The 20,101-nt window shown below is 35.1% G+C and overlaps 1 protein-coding gene across 1 annotated transcript in view; it reads right to left on the bottom strand.

The window, feature by feature from the left end:
* Positions 1-300: 300 nt before the first annotated feature.
* The window catches only part of avl9 (AVL9 homolog (S. cerevisiase)), a 33,288-nt gene continuing 13,487 nt past the window's right edge, over positions 301-20,101 (bottom strand). Inside the window, exons 7-16 of the mRNA XM_059326683.1 lie at positions 19,646-19,686; positions 19,070-19,108; positions 18,900-18,969; positions 17,403-17,896; positions 16,366-16,500; positions 15,348-15,567; positions 13,399-13,516; positions 11,902-11,955; positions 2,190-2,278; positions 301-1,163 (exon numbers count right to left, since the gene is read on the bottom strand). Of these exons, the coding sequence (XP_059182666.1) occupies positions 1,033-1,163; positions 2,190-2,278; positions 11,902-11,955; positions 13,399-13,516; positions 15,348-15,567; positions 16,366-16,500; positions 17,403-17,896; positions 18,900-18,969; positions 19,070-19,108; positions 19,646-19,686 (1,391 nt within the window). The 3' untranslated portion in view covers positions 301-1,032. The remainder of the gene's footprint in view (positions 1,164-2,189; positions 2,279-11,901; positions 11,956-13,398; positions 13,517-15,347; positions 15,568-16,365; positions 16,501-17,402; positions 17,897-18,899; positions 18,970-19,069; positions 19,109-19,645; positions 19,687-20,101) is intronic.

Here is a 20,101-nt window from a genome sequence, read left to right as displayed (position 1 = left end):
TTCCATGGTTTTCTTGATATGATTTTGGTTATTATCAAGAAAACCATGGAAAATGTCTAGATATCAGCTCTTAAATTAAACTCTTATGAGCCATTTTTGTTGTTATCATATTTGTCCAAACAAGTGTACCTTTAGTTGTACCATGCATTATGAACAAGAAAGGGTGGTTGAATAATATATTTTTCCATGACTGTATATATATATATATATATATATATATATATATATATATATATATATATATAGATATACACACCCTGAAAACATTTCACAACATTCTGTCAGTTTCGGGGTTCACATCATAAATAGTAGTGGACAATTTGTTTTCATTTCACTGTTAAATAATCAACAATTAACAATTTAATTAATTAAAATAAATGAGTGGTATTTTATGTATTTTTACGTAGGAATTCATGTTGTTACCACAACAATCACAATGTTATTACAGAGACATCACGGAACATGAGCCAGACTGAATTTCAAAATCTAAACCGTTAAAAATATTTAAGGTGCCCCACAGCTCCTGCTCTTCTGTCAAATCCTGTGACACCTATTTATTTTTATTTTTTTAAAGTTTTAACGTAATTTATCTGTCAGCAAAATAGTCGTAGCTATATAGACAAACTAGAAATATGCAGCAAAAGAGTGAACACCGCAAACCCAACGACAGCATCTTTAGTGTCTCACAGGGGAAAGAAAGCATCCAGCAATACAACCAGGCAATCAGATATGATGCAGCCTGCAGACGTTTCTGGGTTTTTGATCAAAAGCAGTGGCAGTCTCTGCCTCACAGTGGATATGGGCTGTACAGTTAGTATAATGGCAGTGCTGCCTTCCTGTCCAGAGTGGCGTCGCACGGCCCCGGAGTCACCAAACATGAGACTGATGAGACTGGTTCAGGCAAACCCGATTTTTTAAAAGACTTTTCTCCTTCATACAAGCAGCTCTCGGTCCACTGACCCTCAGGCTTCAGCAGCCAGAAGGTCAGAGGACGAGGACAGAGTCAGAGACGGAGGACTGCTGGGTTTTGTTTCAGGGTTGGACCTCGGTGGCGGACTCCGGGTACTCCGGAGGGGTGGTCACAGCTGGAGGCTGAGCCAGCGTGGAGAACCAGGAGGACATGGCCGACTTGGCGCTGGTCAAAGCTCCGCCCACGGACTGACCTACGAGCAGAGTCAGAGAGCAGTGAGACTTCGCTCAGGCCCCGTCTACAGGTATAATATAGATATTTTTACAATTTGATATTTTCCTCTAAATTTTCGCCCCTCGTCAGCAGACAAATGGAGATTTTTGAAATCGGCTTCTAAGGGGCAGATTGTTCAAGAATCAGGGGCCAGATTCACAAAGCAATCTCAAGAAAAAAATCTGGTAACGCTTTATAATAAGGTCCTTAATAACCATTAATTAACAAGTAATAAGGCATTGTTCTCACTTTAGATCCGGTAGTTGCAAAAAGCATATTTAACTTATAGTTAACTTATAATAGATGAGCAATAAAGTATATTTTAATATCAATAAGCAAACAAAATAAGATTAATAAAGGCATGGCAAAGACATAATGGGTGGGTCATGGGTGTTTGTAATGCCATTATTAACACTTATATAAGCTTATAAACACACAATAGTGTTAATAAGCATCTTGTAAGGACTTACAAGGGCCTTATTACTTGTTAATTAATGGTTATTACAAGGACCTTATTAAGCGTTACCAAAAATCCTTCTAAAGTGCCATTTTTTTTCTTAACTTTGCTCTTACTGATTTAGCTATACTACAACCCACTTACATAATGTCACAACATCGAGGTATCGTTAAAAAAATATTGTGGTAACCCAAACTGATATATAAATATAATGATTTTATAATAATTTAAGCAAACTATCACCAAAATACCAAACATTTTCCAGCCCCTCCTTCTCATATGTGAGGAACTGCTGCTTTTCTTTTCTTCCTTTTTTTAACATATTATCAATTGATTGCTTTTGTAACATTGGATGGGCATTTTTCACCTTTTTTTTGTTGCTTTTTTATAATATTCAGAATGATTACTCAAACCATAGTTTATAATTGGAAATACACCAGATATATTGTCTGAGCAGTCAAGAAACTGATGTCTTTCAGCTTATTTATTGGGTGCTACCCTGGATAAATGTGTTCCCTCCGATATCTAATTTCAGGATTGTTTCCTTACCAACTGCCTTCCCCGTCTGCACCACACTGCGACTGGTGGTCATCATGGCGTTTCCAAGCTTCTTCCCTCTCTCGCTGTTCTGTACCGAGCTGCAGTGGACAAGAAGAAGAGGAGAAAACAAAAGGTTTAAAATAAAAAAAACAAAAAAAAACAAATGCACGCACTCCCCTCCAACCCCCGTCCCCGGTGTGACATTGCACAAATTCTTCCTCCTTTCCCGGAAACAAACTGCACAAAAGTGCTGTTGCTAAATGTTGCGCCAACCTGTTAGAGGGGGTTATGTAAGAGCAGAGGCTGAGCAGCAGTCACAGGTGGTGTATCTGATGATCGGAGCTGACCTGAGAGCGGAAACGAGCCGGCTACGTCTCACAACAACTGGGACTGCTAAATGTGGCTTTATCTGAACAGCAGTCTGGTGCGAGTCCAACTCCGCAACCTTTCACATGGATCCCCACTGACCTGACATTCAGCAGGAATCTCACTCCTTCATCATCTGGGCAAACAGCAGCGTGGTTAAAAAAGACGGTGTGGATACGTGTCAGCAGCTGCCACTCTGTACCTTCACACCCTCTAATGAGACGATTATTTCATCTGAAAATAAATCTGGTCACCTGCCTTCATGATCACAACACAGAGCTATCACTTTACCTGATTTTACTCACTAACTTTATTGTTTTTATGTTGTAAAATAACATTTTTTTCATATTAAAAGGGATAGTTCAACATTTTGGACTTTAGGTTGTAGTGTAGTGTAGTGGATGCAGTAGTAGGTATAAGTGAGAGAAAGCAGGGAGAACAATTGGGCGACACTCGGCCAATGATCTTGTATGAAACAAACTGTATTTTGGCTTATCCAGAAACATCTAATTTCCCCCGAAAAAACAGCAATGTTTTACAGCGAGGAGACCAAAGTGACCGGTTCGTCACAAAGATAATGCACGGCTAATTCGCCGGCGTTTGCAGACACGGTTAAAGCAATATACGGTTTTAAAGATAAGAAGATAGACTCTAGTTTCACACCACTTCATTAAAGCAGAACTATGCAGCATTTTCAACTTAATTATATAGTTTAGAAATCATTGTGATGGCAAAATGACCTGTGTGGGCAATTTCGGTAGCAACTGGATTGCTGTCAACTGTTGTTGCGTTGGGTTGTTGCTATCTACGTCTACAGACAACTGAGGTTATGTATTCGTTCACTGTATGTCTCTTATATGTGACAAATATGGGCTTTACCATTCTACAAATGCACATGGCCAGTGGTAGAAAGGGGAAGGGGTGCTGCTTGATTTTTTTTTACAACTGTATAATATACACCCCAAAGCTGTAGGGGATATCCTAACTACCAAGTAGGCCTTTAATTTGAAAAAACAAAACAAGATAATTTATATTAGTAGTTATTGGAGGTGTCCCCAGAGGCCCCACTATACGATTTTATACCGATACTTGAGTCACGATACGATATTATTGCGATTTTAAGCACTTTTGCGATATGGTGAGTATTGCGATACAGTATATTTCGATTTAACTGTTTAACTGCATTTGTGTCCACAAAATTAAATTCAATCAAGAATTGTTTTGTCAAATAAGAGAAAATTCTCAGTCTATTCATCTCACTTGAGTGTTTTTATTTCTCCACAATGAGAATCAAACCCACATACTGAAGTATTCAGTCAAACGGAACTTTTTTTTTTGAATGAAACAGAAAAATATATGAAACCAGTATCTCCAGTATAATCCTAAAAGTGAGCCAGCTATGGCCTCCCAAAAAATCCAGCAAAAATACTGATGGCAGGCTAAATATTGATACTTGGCGGCCATGAAACGATATAATATTGCCACGCAAAATATTGTGATACTATGTTGTAACGACTTTTCCCCCACCTCTAGTAGTTAATGTGAAATTTTGATAGAATGTAAGCCAAAAGCCGGCCAACTGGAGATACAGTGACGTTAAATAGAAACACCTGTCAGAGCTAAGGTTCAGAGTTAACGTAAACGAGACCTGCAGCTTGTAAAGTGTGTGTATGAAACCTGAACCGGCTGAGAAAGTGATCTGTGTGTGTGGTGGTCTAATCATTCCTCCACACCGCAGACAGATCCAGTGTTTATCCGACTACAGCACCAACATGACACCGAGCCGGCGGAGCCAGAACTGGCAGCACAGCTCGCTGCCTCTGTGGCGTCTCGGGGACTCAGACTGGGGGCGTCGCGCGGCGCCGTCAGCTCTCGGCCGGGACGCCGGGCGGGAGGGATCCACCAAACAAGCTGTGGTTGCTAGGCGCCCGTTGCTAGGATCAGTGGTCCTGCTCCACGGCTGCACGTCCACCAGGAATCTGTCCTCGCTGTGCCAACTTCCCTTTTGTCTTTATTTTCAAAGTAAGAGGACGGGGCCGTGGTGCATTCCCACCAGTGCTGAGAGGCTTAGTGTGTTTTTGTTTTTCAGTTTAAAGCTACGAGGTTCAAAACTGTGTTTGTTTAAAGGAAAATGAGACAAGTATGATGTATTTTAAGGGGCTTTAGAAATTATTTTCAGCGCTCAATACTCATCTAGTATTGATGAAACACAGATGAAGTGTTGACATATTACATTTTTCTACAAATTTATCATAAAATTGTAATATTTGGCAATAAAAATGTTTGTTTTTTCTAATACCTTTCTAAAATATATAATGGGCCTTTCTTATTTCTCTCCTTTTTTATGTGTACTTCTTCCTATTTTCATTCCTTACATTCTTATTTTCTTTCCTTCCTTTCTTCTTTCCTGCTTACTTCCATCATTCTGTCCTTCTTTACGTCCTTACTTTCATCTTTCTTACCATCCCTCTTTTCCTTCTGTCCATTCTCCTTTCCTTTCTCCCTTCCTTCACTCTTCCCTCTCTTATTTCTCTCCATCCTTATTTCTTTCCTTTCTTGCTGCTTTCCTTTTGCTGATTTTTCTACTTCTGTCCGTCTTTCTTTCCCTCCTGTCTTAAGTCCTTCCTTTCATCCTATTTTCCTCCTGTCCGGTATCCTTTCCTTTCTGCCTTCCTTCAATCTTCTTTCCTTCCTTCCTTTCTCTCCATCCTTATGTCCCTCCTTCTTTCCTTCCTTCTGTCCTTCATTCATTCCTTTCTTCCTCTTGTTTTTCTCCCTTCCTTCATCTTTCCTTGCCTTCTTGCTTGCTTCTTTCTTTTTCTTTTACTGTTTTTTCTTTCCTTCTCTCTTTCTTTGTCCTCCTGTCCATCCTTCCTCACATTCTTCTTTCAATATTTCCTTCCCTCCTTTTATTTTTTATACTTTTATGGATTTTACTTTTTACTTACTCATCTTATTGGTTTTCTTATTAAACTTAGTCGGTAATATTTTGCTTCTTTCCCCCTTCGTCCATACTTCCTTTATTTTGTATACTTTATATATTTTGTATACTGTTGATTTTAATTGATTTTACTAAGGTCATTAGGCAAATAAAATCTCATAATTATGTGTTATTAGGACTTTATAAGCGTAAATAACTCTTGAGGATTTGCATTTTCATGTTGTGTTTATTCCGTCTGTAAACTGTAAACAAATCGCTTCCAAGTGCTTATAAATGTCATATAATGTAATAATAGATGTGTTTAATGCTTCTTATTTTCTAGTAGAAAGTTACTAGACAAACTAAAAAAATGTCATAAACTTGGTTGTTTTTCAATTATTAATTACACCTTTTTTAAGTAATTTTGTGCAACTTAAGCTCAGTGTTTGCTACTTGACACTTGTGCTTTTACTTTGAAATTCCAACACATAGGTTGACTAAGACAAGTAAAATCAATAACATGAAAACAAGTTAATAATTTAAGGTATAAAAAAATAGATAGGTGAGATAATATGAAACCATTTCACCCCGAGATATGTAACGTTAAATCAGAAAGTTTAATATCTGGAAACTTAATTAGTGGCAAAAAGAAGTCCCAAAACTGACGAATGATTGGTCTTTTAGTGTTCTTGTGATTAAGGTTCTCAAAAAAAATCCAAACGCATTTTTAACTCAACATCTCAATGCTTCCCGATACATTTAAACCACTAAGGAAGGTGTATAAAATTGCACAAAAAACACACCCAGAACTATGATTTAAATGTCTCGCTCAATAAGTGTGACAAAACTCAAACATGGAAACTATGTTAATAACTTTGAAGCTGCTGCTGCTGCTGACGGGAAATTTTGGGTGGGTGAGGATGGAAAACACTGTGGTAAAAAAAACAGTCATATTGAAACTTTTTCTTCAGATGCCACCCAGCTTCTGAAAAGCTTCCAACAATCTAATGGTAACAGAGAGAAAAAGTATTTCCCCTGAGCTACTGTTAGCTCAGAGAGGACACACACACACACACACACACACACATACACACACACGGACTCTCCGTCTCGCTAGCTGACCCAAATAAACAGCTCCTTATGCAGCGCAGTGTGGTGCGCTGACAATAAAGAAAGATCCTCGAACAGCGAGTGTCCGCCTGCAGCCGTGCAGCTCGTCACATGGCTCTTGTTTTTTTTCTGAGAACATCTCTGCCACCGGCGGCTCTTTGTCCAGCACCGATGACGAGGAAAACATGAAAAGGGTCGGCTGTATTTAGCCTCCCCGCCCCCCCACCTCCACCACCACCACCACCACCAGAGCTTCCATAATACACATGCAACACAGCACATTCACAAGGAAGTCAAGCGTAGGGCCTGGTTGTTTTGTTTTTGTTTTGGGAGTATAAATAGAGAGGAGGCGGCGGCAGCAGCAGCAGCAGCAGTGGGATAAAGAGTGATGAGCTGGATGGAGTCAGCTTTCCACTTTTACTTTCTCAACCAGCATCCTGACAAGTGGACCAGTCACCGGCTGTCCCACTAACCCCACTTTCCCCCCTCCTCCGGCCTCAAGTTGCATGAAAACAGCTCCATGTTTACGTCTTTTTTCTATCTGTTTTTCTATTACTGCAGACGTCCGAGAAAATCACTATGGAAACGCTTCATAATGTTATATTTATCAGCACATAAAAGCAATTTGTTTACAGTTTCCAACTGAAGTTGGAAAGGAGCTATATAAATAATGTTATTATTATTATTATTATTATAGTTAATAAGGCCCAGAAAGACCTTATAAGATTCTTAATAACATGATTATGAGTTATTAGGGCTTTACATGTGATAATAATAGCATTAGAAACATCTATTATATATATTATATGAGATTTATGATCACTTAAAGGCGATTTGTTTACAGTTTGTTACTATAGGTAATTATAGGTAATAAGGCCTAAATAAGACATTATAAGATGCTTATTAACATGATTATGTGTTAATAAGGATTTATATGCATTAATAGCATCATAAACAAATGTATTATTAGATTACATGACACTTTTACCACTTAAAAGCGATTTTTTTTTTTAACAGTTTTTAACTGAAGTTGGAAAAGAGCTATATAAATGATTATTATTATTATTATTAAAAGCGATAAAAACTCTTTGTAACTAAAGTTTGTAAGGTGTTATAATTACTATTATTATCATTATTATTATTATTATTATTATTATTATTATAGGTAATAAGACCTTATAAACCGCTTATTAACATGATTGTGTTATTTGGGGATTTACATTTTCAAGAAAACTTGTATTTAGTCTATTTTTAATTGATGTATTAACAAAGTACTGTTATCAAAAAAAGTTTTGAGCATTTTTTGTGTTTATTGTTCATTTCTAATATATTTTAAATTGTAGTAATATTTTACTTATTTCATATAATCCAATAATGAATGTGTTTATAATGCTTCTTTTTTCTAGTAAAAAAAAAAAAGGTCAGTGTTTGCTCTTTGACACTTGTGCTTTTACTTTGAAATTCCAACACATAGGTTGACAAAGACAAGTAAAATCAATAAGATGACAACAAGTTAATAATTTAAAGTTAAAAAAAAAAAAAGATATGTGAGATGATATGAAACATTTTCACCCCCAGATATATAACATTATGATAAACCGGAAAGTTTAATATCTGTAAACTTAATTAGTGGCAAAAAGAAGTCCCGAAACTGATGAATGATGTGTCTTTTAGCATTCTTTTGATTAATATCTGCCTTTATTTATTAGTCTGTGTTGCAGGAGAGGATTTCAACATCGAGGCCCGAAGCTCCCGACAAAAAACACTTCAGTAAACACCCTGTGATGTGGAAGGTCGCGGTGGAGACGGAGCTGTTTATCTGCCGTGTCCGTTTAGAGAAAACACGTGCAGTAAAAACCCTCACACGCTCTTCTCCAGACCGGCTCAGTCCCCTCCTGCTTCAGAGCTCGGACACAAAGCTGAGGCCGGAAACCAGACGTGTTTATTCCTGAGAAGACTCAGATGGCCGAGAGCCAAACTTCCTCCTCCTCCTCCTCCTCCTCCTCCTCCTCCTCCTCCTCCTCCTCCTCCTCCTCCTCCTCCTCCTCCTCCTCCTCCTCCTCCTCCTCCTCCTCCTCCTCCTCCTCCTCCTCCTCCTCCTCCTCCTGCCACCCTTCACCCCCTCCCCGGTCCCTGAACACATCACAGAGGAGGCAGCTCCGACCCGGTCAACACTTTCAAATCCTCCAGTATTACAAAGAATGATGAAGTTTTTGAAATGCAGTAAGGCTGCAACTAACGATTATTTCCATTACTGAATAACCTGTTGATTATTTTATCTATTAATTATTTGGTTTTTTAAAAGGTCCCAACAATTCCAATCACAGTTTCCCAGAGCCAATAGTGACGTCTTTACATGTTGTCTCTACTTCCTTTTTTCTTCTGTCCTTCCTTCATTTCTCTTTTTGTAATTTTTTTTGCTTACATCTTTCCTTCTTTCCTACTTAGTTTCCTTCCTTTGTTCTACCTTTCATTTCTTCTTTACTTCACTCTTTGCTTTCTTCCTTCCTTCCTGCCTTCCTTTCTTTTTAATTTATTTACTTTCCTCTACTTTCCCCTTTTTACAATATTTCCTTTCAACTTTTCTTCCTTCCCTCCTTCTCTTCTTCTGCCCATACTTCCTTCCTCCCTTCCATCTTTTAATCTTTTCTTCTCCCATCCTTTTCCTTTTTTGCTTCTGTCCTTCCTTCTCTACTATTATAATGTATAGTATTGTTCTTCAGTATCTTATATAAATTTACATGTCACCTGTTGTAATAATCAGTTACCTGATGAAATAAGTACATTTCTTACATTTCAGCTCATCTAGTGGGACCTTTTAATCACATTTTGACAAATTATTACCGCTACTTAAAAAATCTTAATCCTAAAAAGTGAATTGCATCATAGATTCATATTAGTTTTGTGAATTGTGATTAAAATTGTAAGGGGTTGTTGTCACTTCTCAACATGAGTTACATCTGCCAAAATGAAAAACAAATGTGTTTGATATCCACAACTGCGTAATAGGGCCATGTACGAAAAACATTTTTTTTTTTTAAATACAGACCCGGGGAAGGGTCTGGAAGTGCAGATTTGCTACTTTTAATCTTGTAAAATTGTGACTTTTTCCTCGAAGATTTGCCACTTTTAATCATGTAAATCTGCTACTTTTTTTTCTCGTAGATTTGCCACTTTTAATTTCGTAAATCTGCGTTTTTTTCTCGTAGATTTGCCACTTTTAATTTCGTAAATCTGCGTTTTTTTTCTCGTAGATTTGTCACTTTTAATTTCGTAAATCTGCGTTTTTTTCTCGTAGATTTGCCACTTTTAATTTCGTAAATCTGCGTTTTTTTCTCGTAGGTTTGCCACTTTTAATTTCGTAAATCTGCGTTTTTTTCTCGTAGATTTGCCACTTTTAATTTCGTAAATCTGCAACTTTTTTCTCGAAATATTCCCCCCTTCCCTCCGTATTTTTTAATCCATACTTGGCCCTAATATGCCGTCTTAGATATCATATTCTAAACAAATCTCTTTTTATTTAAATTTTTTGTTCTTTTTCGCACATTACGTGTCTTTTTCTTCCCATTTCAGATTTAACTGCTTCACTTAATAAAAGCCCAGTTTAAGGTTTCGTCCACAGTTTGTTTGTCTGTATGTGTGTTTGTTTACTGACGATTTACGACAAAGTTCAGCGCGGCCATGTCACCAAACACCCGGAGGTAAAGTGAGAGCTGCTGCCCATGTTCTCATCATAAAGCTAAGTTAGGGACGGGGACACACTCGGCTGTGTGTGTGTGTGTGTGTGTGTGTGTGTGTGTGTGTGTGTGTGGGGTGAGGGCATTTATCCGACGTGTAACATGAGAAGCGGCGCTCCAGCTGTGCACGGAGTCGCCTTTCATCCACACTTCCTGGAATGAAAGCGGAGCTGAAGCCGAAGAAGTCTCCAGCTCTGTTTTTGAGAATGAAACTCGTTCATAATTAATGACTTGCGGCTGATACGAGACCCTCGCTGCGACCGCAAACCCCCCGACCTGCTGCTCCGACCACTTGAGCTGCTATATCCACCCACAAACACAGCGGGAAGTAACACGCTGCCTGCTGCTCTCTGCTTCATAAAGTATTCACAGCTGGCTACTGGAGTGCACTGACCGTGACAACTTTTGGAAATATAATCAGCTGTGGTTTAAAATGGGTTAAGACACACCAGCAGGGGCAATTTATAAACTTTTAGACACTTAAAAGACAATTTAACTGATTGAAATCAATATTTTTAATCTATATTCTTCACTAATTTGCTAATAATTTGTTTAAATGATGGTTAACAAGCCAATAATATGACAGCGACAGTCTTATTATAAATATATGCCATAAAAACAACAGAAATGTGAAAATGAATAAAAATAAATCAAATAATTTAATTGTTTGGAACCACTGCATACAAGATGATAAAAAAGATGGACATGTTTTTTAAAAGACAGATTAAAAAAAGTATATAATAATTATTGAAAAGATGAAACAACAATTAAAACTATAGCAAAAAAATGCAATTAAATAGATTTAAAAAGCAAAAATAATAAACAAATAGACTTATTTTTTTTAAAACAAAGACAAATTAAATCAGTAAAAAAAATACAATAATAGAATAGAATAGAATAAAATAATATAGAATTTTTCTTTTTTTTTTTTTATTTAATTTTTTTTTTTTTTTTTTTTTATTCATTCTTAATCGAAGCCTGGATGAATAGATTCAGGTTTTTGAATGTTGATGATATTTTGTTAAATACAACCCCCAAACATATACATTTTTTTTCTCCAGTCTTTTATTTTGGAGTGATTCTTTTTAATTTTTCAGGAGGCAAAATCTCTCCTTCAAAGTAAAAGCACAAGTGACGGGCAGCAAACAGAGTGAAAGTTGTGCAAGATGTTTTGAAATTAGTGAATAAAGTTTAAATTTAGGGTCAAAAAAATATTTCTTTATTCTAACTTTTTATGTAGTCTATTTTTTAAACAAGTAGGACACTAAAATAAAGAAAATTATCCATTTTTTGTACTGCTCAACCTGTCTTTACAGCATCATCTTGTCACCACATGAGGGCAGCAACATGCCTGTTTTGATGAGCACAACTTCAGGAAATAATGTGATACCATCCAGTTTGAAAGGAAAATAAATAGGTCAAAAACTCAGCTGCTGACTCTTATCTTCTCTGTTGTTTACATGTTGTTGTTTCTGATGTTCTGGGTCTTAATGTCGCAGTCAGAGACAGAGTTCCTTCGCAGTGAGTGATAAAGTTTTATGTATTGAAATATGGAAAACAGGAGATAAAAGAATGAAAGATTACTCACTGTGAGAGTCGTAGCTTCACATCAGCAACACTGTACTGGCCCTGGAACGGGTGTCTGCAACAGAGAGGAAGAGTAGAGATCACTTACAGAGAAAATATCTATTTTATAAAGGTTTTTTGTTTTAGAAATTCAGATTCTTTATTGTGATTAATATATACTGGATGTGAACAGTTTAGTTTGTGTTTGGAGAAATTACTTTAAAAAAAGCCAAAATGTAACATAAGTTTTTTTTATGTAAACACCAAGACATTTCTTTGTTTTTCCAATTATTCTACTTATTAACATAGTTTTTTTAAGACCTGTGACAGTTTACATGTGTTTCCTTGACTACTCCGTTGCTGAGTGTTATTAAAATTTTTCAGTATTGCCCAGCCAAAATGACGGCATTAAGAGTTTATATTCAAGATTTTATTCTTATTTTTTGTGTGCTGTTTATTAATGTTAAATTTTTAAACCTGGCAGTAGTTATTTCACAGATAACAAAATAAATCATCAACTTTATAATAGCTACTGTATATCCCACTTACCCCACCCATCTCAATAAATGATAAAGTTAATCATAACAGCAATAGTAATACATTTGAATAAGACACTTAAGTAACAGGGGACAATAAATTGATAAATAATAATAGAAGAATAAAAGGTTGTTTTCAATGCTGTAATATAATAGTAGTAAACCTAATTAAATAAAAAAAAATAATAATAAAAGCTAGACTAAAAACTTGATAAAAATAAGTAAAAAATAAACTGACAAACTGATAAGAGGGAAAAAATTATAGAAAAATATAAGAAAAAAATAAAAAAAAATGTTTTTGAATAAAATATAATAAAATACGTAAATAAATCATATAAAAAAAATAAAAAAGGTTATGTTCTGGGAATATCATATATACATAATTTGCAGTATGTATATCATTTTTTTGTGTAATATTTGTTTTTTTGTAGTTTCACTCGGCTCCTAATCCTGTGATTTATTACCTCTGTGAATTACCTTTTAGCAAGCTTCTTTGTGGTGTATTTATATTATATAGCTTGTTTTTCATGTTTTCTATGTGTTTTACAATGTTGCGATGCTTTTATCTTTGACAAGGTGCCGTCCAGTTTGAAACGGGTGCTTTTATTTTGAAAGGTGGTGACAGGAAATAACAGGTGTAACGGTTACGTCAGAGTCGTTAATTGATTACTGAACGTTAATTTACGGCTCTGGGTTAAATCAAAAACCAATGGTAAATAATAACGAGTGCTTCGTAACTCATATAAAGTTTATATAAAAGTATCAAAAAGGCTTCTATAGTGGCTGGCTGACAGATAACCAAGGTTTGTCAAAGTTTATTTTCTTAAGTGATATATATTAGTGGCTATTTTTGTTGTCTTAACTATTGTAAAAGTGTTTATTTGCTAAAGCGCCAAGATGGTCAAGGAATGTCTTATTTTTAATCTCCATTAAATAGATTTAGTGAGATTTGATGCATGTTCGGTCCGTGGTCAGAGTCCTACCCGGCGGTGATGGCGGCCATAGCGGGGTGCTTGTTGCTGAACCACACCCGGTAGTTGTGGGAGATCTTCCAGGCGGAGACGAACGGAGCGCCGTAATCAGCCAGCAGCCTCTCGTTATCTGGAACAAAAGAGCCGCTCGGAGTCAGTCAAACACGATTAGCTGCATTAACTGGATTTACTGCAGTTTTCTCTACAAAGTGGATTACGTGTGATGATCACTGCGTGTGTGCGTGACGCAATGATTACAACTCTGAGGATGAGTCACTCATATTAAACCTCTGAAGTCCAGGAGATTTTGGTTCAAATTTGTCAACTTCCAATGCATTAATTTCTGTCTCTGTTTAGCATCTTTCAGTCTGTCCTTACATCACATGCATGGCTCCTTTTTCTCCACACAAACTTGGCTACCAGTTAGATTCTTCATTTTATTTTAATTAACAAAGTATAAAGCTGCCAGGAACCCAAAATACAAAAAAAAAAAACAGGTGTCTTTGAAAATATTTTTTTACTTTTACTATTTATACACACAAAAACAGCAGAAAAAAATAATAAAACTATAAGACAGTCTATTTGCATGTATATTAAAAATAGTAATAGTTTTCATTGTTGAAAGAAAATTCACATTTTAAAAATGGTCTAGAAACATAAATGGTACACTGTGAAAGCTCCTATGATTGAACTTTCAACTGGCTTTCTCAGCTTGTCTACATATGATATATAAATAAAATTATTACTGTAAATAAAACATTTTCAGTGTATTTTCAATAAATAGATGGACTCCAGAGGGTTAATGTGGAAATAAATCATTTTAACTTTCATCATAATGCCCAGAAACTGCTTGAGATTCAGAGGGTTATCAGGACGTTTAAGAGCTTTTGCATTAAGTGAAATGTATTGTTTTGTTTGTGCTATCGAGCAGAGAACATTTTCAGGGGTTTTTTTGTGGAGCATCAAAGGAAAATAACATAAAAAAAGTGAAAAAACTTACACATTCTTTAAAAACAACTAATAAGGTCCCTAACTATTTTTTCTTTTATGTAAAGCGTCTCTGAGTGTCGAGAAAATCGCTAACGTTATATAAATTCAAAGTATTTTTATTATTATTACTACATTAATAATCAACTTTTTACAAATGTGATTAAATGCAAATATGTGGACAGTTTTTTTTTCTTTTTTTTAAAACACTCTCAGGATACAATATTTTAAATAATATATATAGTAAGAACCACTGAACTTAACAAATACTTTTCAGATATTGTGTAAAAAATGTTTACTTTCACTGATTAGGAATTTTGTTTTTATGTTGTGACCTTGTTATGTTTGAATCATAGACTGTATAAAAATTGTTCTTTTTTTGAAATGATGTCCACAAACATTAATAGTTGTTGACAGAAAAAGTTTGTCCTCTCTTGTAATACAACACTTGCTCAAATTTTTCATGAGCTGAAATCAACCATCTTAAACTTTTTCTATGTACACAAAAGGCTTATTTCTCTCAAATTTTTCTCATATATTTGTTTTTATCTGTTTCAGTAATTAAAGGATTATTTTATTATTATAATTATGATTTTTATATAGTGTCATGTCAGCTACAAAAAGAGGTTTTTAAAAAACAGCCTCTGCCTTTAACTGCTTCACCACAAAGTTGATGTAATTGATGGAAAATAAAGCCAAGTAAATTTTCACTTTCATTAATTATGTATTTAAAAAAAATAATGGAAATCAATTGGCAGGTAGAAGACAAGACATCAATCTAAAAAAGTATGAATCATTAAAAAGATAAAAGCTAATGAGACTGTACTTAACTTGCTTTAATAATTTAATTTGGATCAAATGTATCTAAAGACTTTTTATAGCCTGCAGATACTCTGGATTAAACTAACCTATTAATGTGCAATTAAGTGAAACAGTGAATTAATGAATGAACTAGAGAAGACGAGTCTCCCCACCTTGCTGTAGTGCGGAGGACAGTAAGGAGTGGAGGTAGAGGGTGAACTGGGCTCTGATCCACTCGTCTCCGCCCTCCCAGCCCGTCCCGTCCAGGAACACGTCGTCCCGGTTCTCCGTCACGTGTTTCACCAGGTAATCGGCGAATCGCAGGTCCGCCGTCGTCAGGTTCAGGGTCTTCCGGAGCTCCGGGTCCTGGATGTGGATCAAAGCTTCCTCCACCTAAAACACGAAACGCACAGTATTTACCTTAAAGAATTAAGAAAATTTACATTAACCCATTTTTTCCGATTAAACAAACAGTAACTTTATGCTGAACTACAAAGACTGATTAAAGAGTATGGTGATATTGTGAAGTATCATATTGGTGGGTCACTGTAGGTAAAATAAATACGAGAGATATTCTGTATCTATATTCATATTCTAAGGAAAAAAATATAGTTTTCAATGCTGTAATAGTAGTAAAACAGAATCAAATAAAAACTTAATTAAACAGCTAATTCAGTCAAAAATGATGACTATAAAATTTAAAATTATAATGACAATAAAAATGTATAGTAAGTTTATTTAGTAAGTAAAACACAAACAGAACAAAGATATATCTATATATATATATATATATCTATATATATATCTATCTATATATATATATATATATATATATATATATATGAGGGGAAATTATATATAAAAAAAAAAAAAAAATTTGAAGAAAATAAACAAAATACCAAAATGAAATTTAAAATAAAGACATAAAATAACAAATAAATATAAGAAAATACAGAAATAAATTTAAATAAAATAAATATAAGAAAATACAGAAATAAATCCAATTTAAAAAAATAAAAATTGGTTTTGGGAATATCTTATATGTAATTAATAGTATTTATTTCATTTCTAAGATGAAAGTTGTACATTTCCGAGAAGAAAATCACAAACAGAAAAAACAAACATTTAGGATAATATAAGTACACAACAGATAAAAACATTTCCCATCATACCTCTAAAATAAATACTCACCTCCACGATGGCGTCACTGAGGTGCCTCTGCTGGCGGAATAGGATGTTGGTCGCTCCGGCAACGAAGCCGCGCACCGTCACGTCGGACAGGAGGTGATGCTGCTGCAGCGCCATGTAGGGCAGACACAGGTAACCCTGGCAACAAGAGGCAAAGGTCACACACACAGCTAATATCCTGCTGAACTCCAAACACACACACACAGGTGGTATTTGATGAGTGGGCGGTGGAGCGGAGAGATATTGGCCGAATTTTTTTTTTAATTATTATTTTTACTTCTTTATTACTAATGTAGTTAAAAGGCTGCTAATATAACTAATTAAGATATTTCATTGCAATATTTTTCGGGAAACCTGCCAAAAAAAGGAATGAGGGAAATAAATATATCTAAATATGTATTTATTAATAGCAAAAAAGTAAGTTTATATGTTGTAAAATGGATAAAATGTATGTCTTATAATTAACCCTGACCATGCTGGCATGCTCAATTATGTAAGTGATGACATAATTTGCTTGTTAATATTGCTTTTTTTCTATTTATTGTTATTTTATTGATGCTGCTTTCTATTTTTGCTGCTGTAACACTAGAAAATGTCCTTATTGTGGGACTAATAAAGGAATATCTTCTCTGAGCATGATTGGGTTTATGAAAGTAACAAAAACATCATTTTCAAATTTTGAAAATGATGTTTTTGTTACTTTCATAAACCCAATCATTCAAAATCAGATTTTATGGGGTTTTTTTTGTTTCTTTTAGGTTACAAATTTTGATCCAGTAAGTCAGTTATTTAAGTGCAGGCAGAATAAAAAGGCGTAAAAAAACGGACAAAGAAGCCCACAAAACACATGATTTACCACCACAATGGAAATAAGTCTTTCGCCTTGACATAAATTAAGAGAGACTCAGATCAATAAATGTCTTTTATAATGTCAAATAAATTCAACTAAACTGAAACAGACCTTGTTTTCAGCCCATTTAGCTTTAAAGAAAAAACATGACGTCTGTCTGACTTACAGCCTGTAAAATAAAATCTGTTACCTTGGTGAAGATGGGGAGCGGCAGGCCGTACTGGTCCTCCTCCAGACCGGACACCAAGCCCTGGACCACCCCTCCCTGCCCGCTGGCGGACTGCGGCTGCACGGTGATGGGCGTCCCCGGCTTGGAGTCGAAGGCGTCCAGGAGCTCCTCGTCCTTCCCCTCCGCCGCCGCTGCCTCTTTGGGAGCGGTTTCCTCCAACACGCTGGGGTCCAGAGTCTCCCAGTCGCTCTCCGAGGACTCCGGGGAGGTGCGTGACGGGGGCTTGAGGAGGTGGTTGTCTCCCTCCGTGCTGTTCCCGGAGGACAGGGACTCTGCGGCGGGCTGGGCCGTCTCGTCCAGCTCCAGCGTGGTGTTGGTGATGTTGGTGATGTCGGTGACGGACAGGGAGACGAACTCCTCGGCCCCCGAGACGCTCTCCACCAGGCCGGGGTCCTCAGACAGGCTGCTCTTTGGCCGGTAGTGGGACGAGTCCACCAGGCCGTGCTCGATCATGCCTGCACAGATTCATCAGGACGGATATTAAGATAAATACTTTTAACTTAATAAAGTAGTTTACCGAGTCAACACCAGGGAAGCCCAATAAACTAATACTTTTTATTCATTTTTTTATTTTTGTAGGATTAAATCTTTTTTTGATTAACTGTAGAAATGTTTTTATTATTATTATTGAAAATAGTGCACTGCAGACAAAGTGCAGACAATAACATTTTATATATATATATTGTAAGTTTTGTAAAGAGGGTGCATCAAAAAACCTTTTTTTTCCCATTGATAGTTTTTAGTATATTTTTCTTTTTAACAATGTTTAGTATTTTGATTAGCTGTGGAAATGTATTATTGTGACTATTAAACGTTATTATTATTATTATATTATCATTTTATTAATATTATTTTAAATAAAGTGTAGACGTATGTCCAAAATATTTTATTTTTTAGTTTACACCTTTTTTTTCTTCTGAGAAATAAGGAGAGTGCACCAGAACTCTTATTTCATTTTTAAGGATTTTTTTTTTTTTTTCAAATCTTTTTTTTTTTAACAAAGATTCTTTTGATTAGCTTTGGACAATTATTTAATAATATGTCATTATAATTATTAAAATGTGCACTGCAGACAAAGTGCAGATCTACTTCAGACAATAGAAAAGTAAATGTTAATTCAAGTTGAGCAATTGTCTCATTTAAAATTATTAAATAGTTTTTTTGCTAGAAACAAAAAAGCAACAATACATCAGCATTATATATATATATATATATACATATATATATATATATATATAATCCAGTCGTCCTGCCCTCTAAATATCAGCATTGTTAATAGAAAAACATCCTTTGACGGCCAGCACAAATCAAATAAACAGAGAATGTCGGAGCCGTTTGTCTCCTGAATCACTACTAATCCATTTTGCGTTTGCTGTCTCGTCTGTTTGACATGTTGCTGATCGACAGGCCTGATTTAATTTAATTTAATGTGCAAGAGGAGAGGAGATATATTCTGACCTGGGAACAGCGATAAAACTGTCATCAGCGCTCCGACGAGTCTGTTGACAGGAGCCACGTAGAAGAGGACCTGCAGACACAAACAAAACAGATTCACACAGACGTTCAGGGTCACGAGCTGAAAGCTTGAAGTGTAACAAAGTTTATTTTCTATTTGCATGTGATTGTACCTTCTTCTCCAGCAGAATGAGCTTGAAGAGGATGAGAACCTACAAAGTAAAAGTGAAAATAAATTATAGATAGAACAAAAAAAGAACATTTACTATTATTATTGTTTATCCCCAAATGTTTGTGTTGAAATATTTTTATTGTAAAGCATAATTTTCATAGATAACAAGGTTATTGATCTAAAAAAAAAAAAACTAATTATTTTTTTTAGTGAATAAAAAGATTTTTTAAAAATTAAAAGGAAAGCAATAACACTTGCAATGATTAATAATATTGATAATAATAATAATTACAATTATGTTTATTTCTAATATTTTATGCGTTTATGTGCTTCATTTTCATAAATAACTTTTTATTTGGTACTGATGTAAAAAAATTCAGGAAGAACACAAACAAGAATGAAAACATTTCAATTAGATAAATAAACAAAACTAACACAATTAATTAAGAAACATAATAAATATAGTAATAATAATAACAATGTTCATCTGTAATGTTCTTGTGTCGGATGTTTTTTTATTGTTAAAAAAAAAAAACTACATAAATAAATGAAACCATCAATAATAATAATGTTCTACCTTGTGTCGAAAGTGCAGTATTAAATCTCTTGGCGATAACCCTGAAGAAAAAAACAAACAAAAACAAAACATCAACAAATGAACAAATTTACACTCAGATAAAAATGTATTAAAATGTTTGTGCAATTTACAACAAACACATAGTCACAACCTGTCACTACACACAATAAACAAGTCCAAATAACTACAAATATGTCTGTTTATTGAATATCTGCATCTCTGGAGCAACAAATCAATTTAAAATGTAATTTCTTATGAGATATATGAAGTTATGATCATAAAACCAGCAGATGCACTGAGATTTTATTATACAAAATGAAAGATAACTGCAACATTTTGTCTGTTTTCTAGTTCTTTAGTGAGTTAAAATTCATGAAAGTGGAATAAGAAAAAACAAATAATGTAAAAGTCCGATATTATTGTTCATCGTATATGCACTAGGGTTGTCACGATACT

This window comes from Centropristis striata, chromosome 23 (assembly GCF_030273125.1).
Source record: "Centropristis striata isolate RG_2023a ecotype Rhode Island chromosome 23, C.striata_1.0, whole genome shotgun sequence".
Classification (NCBI taxonomy): domain Eukaryota; kingdom Metazoa; phylum Chordata; class Actinopteri; order Perciformes; family Serranidae; genus Centropristis; species Centropristis striata.
The sequence above is the reverse complement of the archived record's forward strand: the minus strand, read 5'-3'. Positions and strand labels throughout refer to the sequence as shown.